Source organism: Lethenteron reissneri, chromosome 43 (assembly GCF_015708825.2).
Source record: "Lethenteron reissneri isolate LAM-NWPU_2019-01 chromosome 43, ASM1570882v1, whole genome shotgun sequence".
Classification (NCBI taxonomy): domain Eukaryota; kingdom Metazoa; phylum Chordata; class Hyperoartia; order Petromyzontiformes; family Petromyzontidae; genus Lethenteron; species Lethenteron reissneri.
The window spans coordinates 10,825,886-10,839,513 of NC_083821.1; the positions used below are offsets into that span (position 1 = coordinate 10,825,886).

The 13,628-nt window shown below is 54.9% G+C and overlaps 1 protein-coding gene across 1 annotated transcript in view; it reads right to left on the minus strand.

Annotated features, from left to right (window-relative positions):
• The window catches only part of LOC133353272 (laminin subunit alpha-5-like), a 214,122-nt gene that overhangs the window by 178,703 nt on the left and 21,791 nt on the right, over positions 1-13,628 (minus strand). Inside the window, 1 exon segment of the mRNA XM_061569380.1 lies at positions 12,263-12,415. Within this exon segment, the coding sequence (XP_061425364.1) occupies positions 12,263-12,415 (153 nt within the window).

The window sequence follows — 13,628 nt, forward strand, 5'->3', positions numbered from 1 at the left end:
GACAACCGCAAATCGATCAGAGCGCGTTCGACGCAACGCATCGGGCCAACGGAGCGTACGGGCACTTTGCCTCATCCACTGCTGGATGGAGAGGGAGGGGGGGGAGTTGGTTGTCCGTGCTTCAACTGCCGCTGAATGTTCCATCCAGATTACACTAAACTACACACTTTTTAAAAATGTATTTTTCCAGGCTCTCGTGAACGCCACTTCCCCACACAGTCTTCACGGATGTATATTTTTTTTGTTACTTTTTACCAGGCGAGGCCCACACAGAACTGTGAAGCTCTGTTTTTAGAAGCGACCTGGCCATCGCAAATGATAGCCCAACAAAGTGGCTTATCACGTGGAAATTTATAGCAGGCAAACACTCTAATTGCACGTCGATTCTAAATGTGGAGGGAAAAGCCGGACGGCCTGGAGAAAAATCCACGCGACGAAGGGGAGAACACGCAAACTCCAAACATGTCCAGGTGCCATGGTTAGGGATTAAACCCGCGACCTCCTGTAACGCCAGGCCAGGTAGCTAACAACTGACCACCGTGGCCGTGAGTCCCGGACCATGGAGGGCATCGCATCGACCTGCCCACTACGATCTGTTGCAGGAGGCACGTCCGCTTCTCCACTGGGGCATCTCAGGAAAGCCGCCAAGTGGATGGCCGAAGGAGACGTCCCCAGTCATTGTCAGCTTTTCCCGGGTCACGCGAAAGATGCAGCAGAAGAAGAAGAACGCTGCTGTGCCGTAACGCCGCTTGCAATTATTCAATTCACTCCAGGTAACCAGAGCTTAAGCCGCAAAATATGTATATACAAAGCGGACGGACGGACGCGAGAGAAAGGTTCAGAGGCGTGCCCTTGAGGCCAGCAATGCCAAGAATGTGAGGGTGGTGAAAGCGAATGTGGCGATAAGAGAGTGAGGTCTAAAAGGGGAGACGCACACTCCAGCACACTCCATACACTCCGCACACTCGGCCACGAGTGCGCAAAGACAAAGATCCCCTGTATAGCCTTTCACAGACGGTTGGGGCAAGTGGTGTTAGTGAGCAGCACCTCTGAAGGCCGGAACAACACACGTGCGCGGTGGGTTGCCAGCACCACGCCCGACCGCCTTTGTCTCCCCAGTGGCGATGTTTACACACTGCACCAGGTACTCATTTGTGGCCGAGCCGATCTAGGGGAGGCCCAGGACCGATTAAGATAATCATCGCCGATGCTGGCCCTGAGCGGGAATCGAACTTTGGGGCCGCCGGGTTTGCGGTGCGGCACGTTAACCGCTGTGCCACCGCTCCCCACGGGTGTGCACATGAACGCACGCGCACACACACACGCACACACACACGGACACACACGCACACACACGGACACACACGGACACAGACGCACAAACGCACACGCACGCACGCACACACACGCACAAACGCACACACACACGCACGCACACACACGGACAAACGCACACGCACACACACACACAAACGCACACACACACACGCACACACACACGCACGCACACACATACACACAGGTGGCCCAGCACCGCGGTTCTCACTGCCGCCATCACCGTGTACCAGAAGCCACGTGAGGGCCCCTCGCACCCACCGTCGTAGGGGGGGGGGGTCATCTCAACGGACTCCATCGCGATGCTCGGAGCGGGTTGGTGACGACCCGGGGTGGGCATAGACGTGAGAGCACACTATAGTACAACCCCGCCTGGCATGCCAAATTTCGGCCACACCAACCCCACCTGGCGTGCCACGGCCGCCACACCAACCCCACCTGGCGTGCCACGCCGGCCACACCAACCCCACCTGGCGTGCCAAATTCCGCCCCACCAACCCCACCTGGCGTGCCACGCCGGCCACACCAACCCCACCTGGCGTGCCACGCCCGCCACACCAACCCCACCTGGCGTGCCACGTCAGCCACACCAACCCCACCTGGCGTGCCAAATTTGGCCCCACCAACCCCACCTGGCGTGCCACGCCCGCCACACCAACCCCACCTGGCGTGCCACGCCGGCCACACCAACCCCACCTGGCGTGCCACGCCAGCCACACCAACCCCACCTGGCGTGCCACGCCGGCCACACCAACCCCACCTGGCGTGCCACGTCAGCCACACCAACCCCACCTGGCGTGCCACGCCGGCCACCCCAACCCCACCTGGCGTGCCACGTCGGCCACACCAACCCCACCTGGCGTGCCACACCAGCCACACCAACCCCACCTGGCGTGCCACGTCAGCCACACCAACCCCACCTGGCGTGCCACGCCAGCCACACCAACCCCACCTGGCGTGCCACCCCGGCCACACCAACCCCACCTGGCGTGCCACGCCAGCCACACCAACCCCACCTGGCGTGCCACGCCAGCCACACCAACCCCACCTGGCGTGCCACGCCAGCCACACCAACCCCACCTGGCGTGCCACGCCAGCCACACCAACCCCACCTGGCGTGCCACACCGGCCACACCAACCCCACCTGGCGTGCCACGCCAGCCACACCAACCCCACCTGGCGTGCCACGCCAGCCACACCAACCCCACCTGGCGTGCCACGCCAGCCACACCAACCCCACCTGGCGTGCCACGCCGGCCACACCAAGCCCACCTGGCGTGTCACGCCAGCCACACCAGCCCCACCTGGCGTGTCATGCTGGCCACACCAACCTCGCCTGGCGTGCCACGCCAGCCACACCAACCCCACCATCGCCGCTTTCCAGGCAAAACCTTGTTTTCGCTTTTAAGATCCGAGATCGTGCGCCTTCCGGCCGATCTGGTTCATGCTGCATTGCTTTTTTCTAAGCACCGTTGCAAAACGGGAGGGGGGGGGGGGCTTCCATTGACTCCTGAAGGGCGGGCGGCATTCCTAGAAAGTAATGAACGTTAACCAGAGCCACTCGCCTTCACGGCGCTTACCGACGCACTGTGTTGGGACACCAGTGAGTTCTCCGGCTTAGTTTCTTTTGTTTTTCTCGCCGCAACTCTTTGATCACGAGTCAATATTAGCACGGGCAAAGCACTGCACAAGTGCCGTGCAATCCACGTGTCAATGTCCCATGCTCGCGTATTGCGCGCGGTGCGTTCAGGAGCTGAACGCCGCTGCCCGAGGTCTGCTGGCCAGGATGATAGGGCTTCAGGAGAGAGCTTGCGTGGTGTTGCCGTTTCCTCCACCGAAAGAGCGTCGAGCACAGCGGGTTGCCGAGGTCCATAGTTTGGGTTGCACGGCAACAATCGCACCACCGTGCCGTGTGTTTTTAATATTCTCACTCGCGATGGAGATGTGCGCATCAGCCTGTTGATGTCCCGACGCGGTCGATGGTTCCACCACCGGTGTCTTCGAGGAATGTCGACGCCAGGCGGTCGCGATGTTTGGGTCAGCTGTTGTTTACTCTGGACGTCCGCTCGCACAACGGCGTTCTGCCGGAACCGGGGCGAGGTTCTAGGATCGTGACAGCAGCGCGATTCCGAAAGGGGCATCGGGGACCTGGAGTCGGCGGCGAGGGACAGCGTTGGGTGGGAGACGTCACCTTAAACAAATACTAATACCGTCATCTAGTCACTAATGGACGCTCTTAATTCTAATGTACATTAAAGCGGTGCCCTGCTCAATCGGACTCTTCGACAGTGAGATACACTCTATATGTATATATATATATGTGTGTATATGTAAAGCCTCGGGTCAATTCACTGGCGGACAAAGGCCTTCCCCATGCTCGTATGAGTTGCGGCAGATTATGATCTGCAGATTATGATCTGCCGCAACTCATAATTATTTGAGCATGCTTCATCACGTCGGCCAGTGCGGAATGGTGAAGTGGAGAGCACAGGTGTGGGGGGAGACCACGTAAGTATGGTACAACAATGGCGTGTGCTGCGCTAACCCTCTGCTGCCGGTGGGTGAGGGATCATCTACAGCAGGGGCGGGGAACCTTTTTCTGCCAAGGGCCATTTGGATATTTCTAACATAATTTGCGGGCCAGACAAAATTATCAACTTAAAAATTTGCCTGTTATATTTGGTCAAACATTTCATTAACTCACCCCTAATGCGATGGCTGGAACTGCTTCTCTTTTGACGAGGCGTGTGATGTTAGCTGGTATTGATGATGTTGCTACTCGCAACTGCTTTTCCAGGTTTGCTCCTAGATTTATTGAATTTCGAGTCCCACCTGCGGTTGCCTTGGCAGGGCCACACTAAATGATTTTGCGGGCCTTATACGGCCCGCGGACCAGACGTTCCCCACCCCTGATCTACAGAGTGGCAGCAGCTACAGTAATCGAGAGCCTCAGGTGCAGTGATGAGACCGGCTCGTGTGCAGGTGCTTGCTGGTGTGTTGTGACGCGAGATGAAAAATTATTGCAGCGACTTAGGGAGGCCATCATCCATCTTTCACGATTGGTCATGGCTATAGAGGATAAATACTTTAAAAACATATATATGTAAACCTAACACCTATGATGCCTCATCGCGGAAGATGGGTAACTCCACGAACAATTAATGGCACTTGTCTGAAAGTGTCTCTGGTCCAGGGTCTCGGGGAACCCGCAGTACAGTACAACGACTGAAGGCGGACGAGCAGCCTCCGGTCGGGGCAATGCGTGGCACCCACGGCAAGAGGAGAGGGATCACCACGTTCGGTGGACGCCGCGGTAGTGACAAGTGGCGCCGTGAAACACCGACAGGGGGTTTGTGGTCGTGCGTGCGAGTGTCCCTCGCCAACCGCCACGTCACGACGTGGACCATTTGCGAAGACTTTCCCACGCCGGCTCGCACGGCGCACGGCGATTTGCCAACTGCGCTGCAAGAGGCAACCTTGAGTCCAAGTTATTCTGCGTAACAAGGGTTTGCAGGAGTGGGAATGATGCACTGGCGAGGTTAAGTGACGTGATCTGCATTGATCGCGATCACCTCCCAAGTATAAAAAAGGTCGCAGTGTCCACCCCTGCAGGTGGCTCGCAAACCGGCAGTAGAAATCCCATTTTCTTACCACCAAAAGAGTTCTCATTTTATGGATCCCAGAGGACTCGATGGGCTGAGCCAGCCAACATCCGGGATTTGAGCTCGCAAACTTCTGAAATTCACGTAGGTGGCTCTGCAGCATTGCCACCCAACTCAGTCACCACCCAGCCCAATCAGCACCCGGTCAGGTCACCACACAGCCAGGCCATATCAAACTGCAGTAACAATAATAAGAATGATCCTTTGTTTATCCAGCTAAGCTTTACAACCGAGCTTTAAAGGGTTCCGCTTCAGTCGCTTGGGCAATGAAGGCCTTCCCCGTGCCTTGCCAGTCACGGAGGCTGTGAAAAGGGGCAAGGGCAGGGGCGAGGGGGGGCGCGGCGCAGCTCAGGACCAGTTCGGATTTCACTTGCCACCGGTGCTGGCCGTGGGTGCGAATCGGGAATGGAGCCCGGCTCGCCGCGTTCAAAGCGCAGTGCGCGCACACCGCCGAGCCGCCGCTATTCGCTCGCGCCACATTACAGCGGTAAGCAATAACGCATCTTGAAAGACTCCCACGGGGTGAAGCAAAGGACGGGCAATTTAATTAGATTCCGCGTACATGCGTACCCTTGCACTACGCGCCGAGGAGGGGGTCGCGGTCATATCGACGCGGTGAGCCGCCGGTGGCGCTGGCGGCAGGCGACGACGCCGGCCGACCGCCGCTCACGCACCACCAGCAGCACGTGGGAGGTTCGCGCGACCGAGCGTCTCCCTAACAAGCGCGCGCACACGAAGCGTCACGGCCGCCACGGGTCAGCGAGCCCGGGCCTGCCCTGGAGGCATTAGTGGAGGGTGGGGGGCGTGGGGGCGTGGGGGGTACCCACAAGAAAGGGTGCCCCTCCCCCCTGCCCAGGGGTCTCACAAATCGGGGGCACCGATTAGGAGGGATCGCGCGCCACCGAGGCGGAATCGCCCGGCGATCAGACGCCCGGCGGCGGCAGCAGCAGCAGTGCGGCCCCCGCCGGCACTGCGCTCTGAACGCCGCCCGGATGACTGCTACCCACGTGTCCTCCTCTGTAATTGCCAGGGCGGCCCTGATGCCTGGGGGGCACGGGAGGGGGCGTGCCCCGTCTGTCTGGGAAGTGAGAGATTTGTCAGCGACACGCCCCTGGGACCGTCGGGGAGAAGGTGCTGGGGGCGGTGTCGGTGTGGCCACTCGACAACACCACTCAACCACACCACCCGGCCACACCACCCGGCCACACCGACACTCGCGCCATTCTCGCCGTGAGCCGCGAGTGGCTCCCGTTGGAAGCCAGCCGCGTAGCGCGCGATGGCCTCGTGCGTGCGATGTGCGCCAGCGGAGACGCGAAGCTTGTAGTGCGCGGTTATGACCAGATGATATATCTACAGGTGAAACTAAAATAAACACTTTTTTTTAATTCCCCAGGTAAGGCCTACTGAGCTATGGAGCTCTTTTTCAGAAGCGACCTGGCCATAAATTATAGCTTAACGAAGTGGCTTATTGTGGGGAAATGTATAGCAGCCAAACACTCTAAACGCATGATGTTGATTCTAAATGTGGAGGAAAAACCTGGAGGACCTGGAGAAAAACCCACGCGACCACGGAGAGAACAGACAAACGCCTATTCACACGGTTGGCTATCTATGGTGTGAAAGAAGTTCAACATAGTCACAAACAAACTTTAAATATACAGGCGTCAGGATCGGGATCGAACTCACGGCATCCTGTATACCAGGCGGGGTAGTTAACATCTCGCCATCATGGCGCCCCTGCAACTGGCACGTGCGTCTCTGCACTCGCATTCAGCTGGATTGACCGTGAAACTGTTAGAGGTTTTGTAACTCATTGGCAAAAAAATAATCATCGTCGTCGTCGTTATTATTCGCGATCAATCCACGGATGAGTGAATGCCAAATTGTCTCGCTGTACTCGCGAACATTGGAGCAGTACTTTCCTCCACTGTTGGCTCCAAATCACACCTGGAAATTCAACATCCCCATTGTTAAGGGTCAGCCTCCATAAAATGACGACTGGTCACTTACTAAAAAGTGGTACCTATTTTTTTTATCATACTTTGGAGGGATGATTGGGTGAGTTGGCCACCGACTGGGATTTGAACTTGCAACCTTACGGCCGTGAGACCGGTGCTCTGCCAGCAGCAGAGATAGACATTTACTTACTTTTGTTAAGTTGCACACAATTCCCAATGTGGCCTTTGTCATTTCACAATGACAACAAGCGCTGGCACACAAATGCCTTAACCCCCCACCCGCCCCCCCTCCCCCTCGAGAGAAGAGGTCACGAGGGTCATAGGAAATTCCTCCCAGAAATCAGCCACAAGGATTAAGCTGTCGGCTACACGCACGCTGGCTCACCGGCAGGCCATCCATCCTTCCCAGAGTGAACCTGTTACACGGGGCTTTGCGTAATTGGCTCTTCCTTACAATTTTGCCCCGCGGTTATTTACACGAGGGCCCACAATGTCATATTCTGCGGGTCAGCGGGCGCGGAGTTGTTGGGGCTCTGCCCATTCACAAAAAAAATATCCCCGTGTGTTCGACTAATCATGACGCAGTTGTTCATCTCCCCTCAAGGTCCTGAGCCTGTGGTGGAACATCCACAGAACTATGGCAGGCGGCGCTTTCTCCGAGGTGCAAATAAGGTTTTTTATTTTCGTAAATAAATGTTTTTGCACCCCCCCCCCCCCCACCTTGGTGAGAAAATGAACCTTGTCCACCTTAACAAGCTGCTGTTTAGAGAAAAGCCTTACCCAGACGGTGCAATCATCCCCAGACGCGTTGACCTTACTTGCGTACGTACGTGTGCCCTCTGCTGTACGTGACTGTTTGATATGGGTTCAATAAAAAAAATGTGGTCGTCATTGCCGGCGTCCGCTCCTGTGGACGCCGCCGCCGACCACGAAAGAACACGGGCGTCTCGTTCCCACGAAACAGCACGGTCCCACGCGGTGTTGTTCAGGTCGAGACCTGGCTGAGGTAGTCATGGGCTGAGATGACCCCAACTGGACATTGGACATTTCCTACACGATGTGTGTGTGTGTGTTCGTGTATATTTGTGGGGGGCGGTAGTGTAGCGGTTAGTGCGTTGCGCTACGAACCTGGTGACCCGGGTTCGATTCCCGCTCATGGCCAACATCAGTGACGATTATCTGAACCGGTCCTGGGCCTCTCCTAGTTCGACTCAGCCTCAAATGAGTACCTGGTGCGATGTGTAAACATCGCCACTAGGGAGACAAAGGCGGCCGGGCGTGGTGTTGGTCACCCACCCCCTCGTGTGTTGTACCGACCTTTATAGGTGCTACTCGCTAACAGCACTTGCCCCAACAGTCCATTACAGGCTATACGGGGGATTTTTGTCTTTGTCTTATATCAGCTTTTCTCTATTCACCCTGCTGTATGAATACCCCCCATCTCCCCCCCCCACCCTAAAGCCGTGGACAATTCTCATGGACTGGCGATGACACAATTCAACTTGCACCTGCCCACAAGATGCACATTTAAAACATATGCACTTTGTTATATTCCACTCTGCAGAGAAATGAACTGTGGTTTACCTACAGAAACACTTTTTTAAAATACTCCAAACGCACGTTTACAAATGTGAAGGGAAAAAAACCGGAGGATCCAGAGAAAGATCCACGCAACCACGGGGAGAACACGCACACTCCAAATATAGAGGTTTCGGGGTCGGGATCGAACCCACGACCTCCTATTTACCAAGAGAGGTCGTTAACATCTCGCCACCACTGAGTCAGGGCTGCCAACATGAGGCATGGAGGCACTTGGACTTTGAAGACATTTAAGACTGATTATATGATTGGTTACCGCTGGGGTTGTATCTTGCAGTCATGTATAATGTCGGCGTTTAACCATACACTCTCCTCCACGACAGCGGTGGAGCCAATCAAATCAAGTCATCACGTGGAGGGGCAAATACGCCAACCGATTTCGTTGTCAGCAAAAAAAAAACAGGAGGAATGTTTAAAAGCGAGCAGAATTTTGACACACTTGTATATACATGTATTCAACATTCTTCGAATTCAGTGCGGAAGCCTGAGAGAGTCTTAACCAGAGCGGGCCCCCGAAGAGAATTCCTCAAATAGTGGGAGAAACGTCCCCGAGCCAGCCTGCATGACCGCCTGTTTTTTTAACCGTCGCATCTTCACCAACTCCACGTGCCTGGGTTACCAGCGGGTTACTCCGCAATGCCTAGCCGAGGGAAGGGCCGTATTCAACTAAAAACTACTTACAGTAAAAAACCTTTGATTACGAGTAACTTGGTCTGCGAGTGTTTTTCAAGACGATATTTTTTTTTTCAATAAATATTAATTTGATAAACGAGCGAGGTCTTGCAATACGAGCAGTACAGTATACGCTTTGTCTGCCGAGCGTCACGTGGTCACAACTGATACACGAGTGCTTTGATATACGAGTGCTTTGGATTACAAACACGTTTCAGGAACAAATTATGCTCGCAATCCACGGTTTTACTGTACTTTGTTTTTACTATTTTATTTACGAGGCAAAGCCGACTGAGCTACTAAGCGCTTGTTCAGGACATTATTTTTTGCGGCTAGACATTTCGCACGCAATAAGCCACTTTGTTGAGCTATCATCTGTTGCCAGGTCGGTTCTGAGAAATAAGTTAACACCTCTGTGGGTTTTGCATGGTAGGAATGGGATGGTTTAGTTTTATTTGTACTTTTTTGGCCGATTTCTTTGCCTTTCTTGTACTTTGCACTCCGATTGTGTTTCTGTCCTGTTTATTGTTGTAACGTTCTTACCCGCCCCGACTGGACACGTGGTGAAAAAGAGCTTTATAGCTCATCGGATTCCTGCAGCATAAATATTCCTATTCTGATTCTGACCTGGCGACAAGTGACTGCTCGACGAAGTGGCTCATCATGTGGAAAAATCATCCAAACGCACGAATCAAACTGCTGAAGCAAGAGAGCCGACACAATGTCTGCCGGAGAGAAACGTCGGCTTTTGTAGAAACAGTTTTCATTTACCGTGCACAACTGCTCGGACAAAACCACCCCCACCCCCCAAAAAGAAATCCATCAATCTGAGGGATGCATCCGTTGAGCAATAAAAGCACGTGTTTGGGGTTACGCTCACTGGCAGACAATGCAGAATTCCACTCCGGGACGCTGAGACTCGCCCCCCCCCCCCCCCCCCCCCCGTACGAGCGCCACTAGCTGCGCTGGAGTGGCGCCGGCAGATGCGAGCGAGGGGGCAAGATGTGACGTCGTGAGCGGAAAGATGTACATCGATGCAGCTCTTCCGTACTGCAAGGGCCGACGCTTTGTTTCAGGAGACAGTGTGCATCCAGGCCGCGTGCACACGACAATGGACGTGGAGGCTTAGTGCCGGGGCAGGTTCCGTTTGATTTCTCAAACTCCAACTCGAAACGATGAGTGACTCGGCTCCACGTACCGGCACGCAAGGAGCGTCCCACTCCGTAGGCATCTCGGTGCACATTGAGATGCGGAAGCATCTACAAGATGGGCAGAGCTTCGGTGCTTACACTGCTTGCGCCTAGGGATGCCATCAATTACACCCCAATGCGAATTTTTTATAGTGGGGGGGGGGGGGGGGCAGGGAGGGAACACTTCTCTCAGACCTTGACCTGACACCCTGTGCCACAAAGGCACATCCGTTGAAATGTATTTTGTTTAACATCAAAGGTAAGGCTGGATATGATAAACCCTTACTCCAACACCCACTCCTCTCCCACCATCGTCCCCCCCAGGAGATTCCACTAATTGTCAGGGTGCAAGATTGCGCGGTTCCATTGAAGAATATTTTTTGTAAACTGCGATGATTGATCGTGCCTCTGTAGTGGCCACAGGGAAGATGGGGGGGGGGGTTGATAAGAACTCGTTGCATTTCGCCTAAAACAGCAAGAATGCTCACACGCGCGATCCGATACGGGCGTCGCGTGCTCAAGATATCGATATTAATCGATAAAGGAAAGCGTAATTCCATTTACTGCAGTGTGCAAAATCGTTGCGGCCTCACATTCCAGGCGGGAGCTCAGGCGTAAAAAAACGAAATCCTCGCAGACCTCGAGAGACATGTCTCGGTCGCTGGAGTTGACGGGGGGCGGGGGGGCGGGTGGAGGCCGAGGTTCCGTCGACCCACGCCGCCATGTCCGTCGCCGGCGTTGTTTGTAATGCTTCGGCACGCTGGTGAGTGCACGTCGGTGAGAATTGAGGGAACAAGGACCCCGATTGCGCCGGCGGCGTTCGCGTCACAAAGTCGAAGAATCCATGCGGACGTCTCGCAGAGCGGCGCGAGCCTTTGCGTTCGAGAATGGTCCGCGGACACGGATATCACAGAACTACAACCTACGGTCAATGCAAGCTGATCTATATATTTGTGTTGCCTCTTTAGGAGAACCCGCTGAGAATTCTACAAACCACCGGGGCAATGCACCAAAGCAGTGGCAGTTCATTAACCGCAAACCAACCCTCGCTTGTAATACCATCACAACTCATAAAATTTATCAAAAATAATTTACATTCTTGCCTTCGTTCTCCCGAGGCCTGCTGCACGTGGCCGAACGTTTAGCAAAATGGGCCAGCAACGTGGCAGCTCGCCGGTTCGATTTGATCTCCCTGGCGCGGCAGTCGCAACAATTGTTTGAATCGAGTTTACTGAATCCCTAGCACGCTGGTGTCCAGCCAGCGATGCAAACGGGTACTCCGCCGGTGGGGTTAAAGCGTGGCTACTCCCACTTCTTCAACAATGGACGTTTTGATTTGAAGCTTTCGTTACTGCAGGAATCCATACTCTTTGTTTTCTTTCGGTAAAGTCACGTAGGTATAAAGTAAAATAAAGCACGACGTTTTGGGTGCAATACAAGCGTCCATCATCAGGTGTAGCTTTGAGTTATGCTTTCCCACCTGATTATGGACGCTTGTGTTGCGCCCAAAACGTCGTGATTATTTTATTTTATACCTACGTGACTTTAACGAAAGAACCAAAGAGTACAACGGACGTTTGTCCAGCGTGGAAGAGTAGGCCGAAACAACACCCTCCTGAAGGGGCCCTCTCTGGAGCGGCCTCCAGTCAGTGGAGGCCCCTCCGCCCGCAGCGGCGTGAGAGCGAGCGAGTAATGGCACGGCTGCACCTCGACCCAATTACCTTACGTGAAGCGGTCGGAGCAAGCCGCGATTCGCGAACGCGAAGAACACGCGCGGGTCTTCCGCCGGAGCCTCGCCGCGTGCGTCGTGGCTACACCGATGGGGTCACCGTGGGGTGAGGCTCACCTGGCCAAAGTCGAGCGTGACGTTCACGGCGTTGAACTGGAGCCCCTGCGAGAGCGGCGGACTCTGCCACCAGCGCTCGGTGCCGTCGATGGCGTTCTTGGCGGGGTGCGCCTTCTCGGGCGCGTCCACGCGGCACACGTCGCAGAACTGGCCCTGCGGTACAAAAAAGGCCGCCGGTTAGCGTCTCACAGCCCCCCCGGCAGCCACGGTGAAGAATCCCGACGCAGCGTCATTGCGTACGACGGTCAACGGTCCTGTGTGTGTGTATGCGTAACATCGCCACTGGGGATACAAAGGCGGTTGGGCTTGGTGCTGGCCACCCACCCCCTCGTGTGCCATGCTGGCCTTCATAGGTGCTACTCACTAACAGCACTTGCTCAAACAGTCTGTTGAGGCTATACAGGGGACCGCTGCGTCGCCGCTTCCCCGCTGGGGTTTGTCACCACGCATAGTTTTACAGACTGTAGGGGCAAGTAGCTGTTAGCGAGCACCCGTGAAGGCCGGCACGGCACACGAACAGAGTGGGTAGCCAGCACCACGCCCGGCCGCCTTTGTCTCCCCAGTGACGATGTTTACACAGCGCACCAGGTGCCCATTGGAGGCCGAGTCGACCTAGAGGAGGCCCCAACACCGGTTAAAATAATCGTCATCGGGTGTTGGCCGTGAGCGGGAATCGAACTCGGGTCGCCGGGTTCGCAGCGCAGCGAGCAATCCGCCACACGACCCGCTCCCCCACACACCCCACAAACGCCACGCACCCCACGCGCACACGCTGGCTATCTACTCAGTACATAAACAGAAAATTGCATCAATTTCCACATGTGGCTCATGTGGCCCTGGGCTTGCGCTAGTTTGTCACTCGGCCAGCGGAGCTGCAAAGCCAAATGACTACAGCACCACTACACACGTCCCTTTCACGGATTGTCCTTGCTTGTTAGAAAGGGCACCCATGACCCAGTAATGCTCACTCCCTGCTTCTTCCATCAATAATGGAGCTGCAGTTGCTACCACTGTAAATAAAACAGATTTCTCAGTCAGCATTGGCCTTGTCAGCAAGACGAGATGTTAACTACCTCGCCTGGTATACAGGAGGTTTGTGGGTTCAATCCCGACACTGACGCTTGTATATTTAAAGTTTGCATGTCTCTCTCTCGCTCTCCGTGGTCGCGTGGATTTTTCTGCGGGTCCTCCGGTTTTTCCCTTCACATTTAGAAACGTACGCTTCGAGTATGTCGCTGCTATACATTTCCACAATATAAATCACTTCGTTGAGCCATCATTTATGGCCAGGTCGCTTCTAAACTAGAGTTGTGTAGCTCAGTGGGCCTTACCTAGTGAAATAAAAAAAGTTTAATAGTTTAGAGTC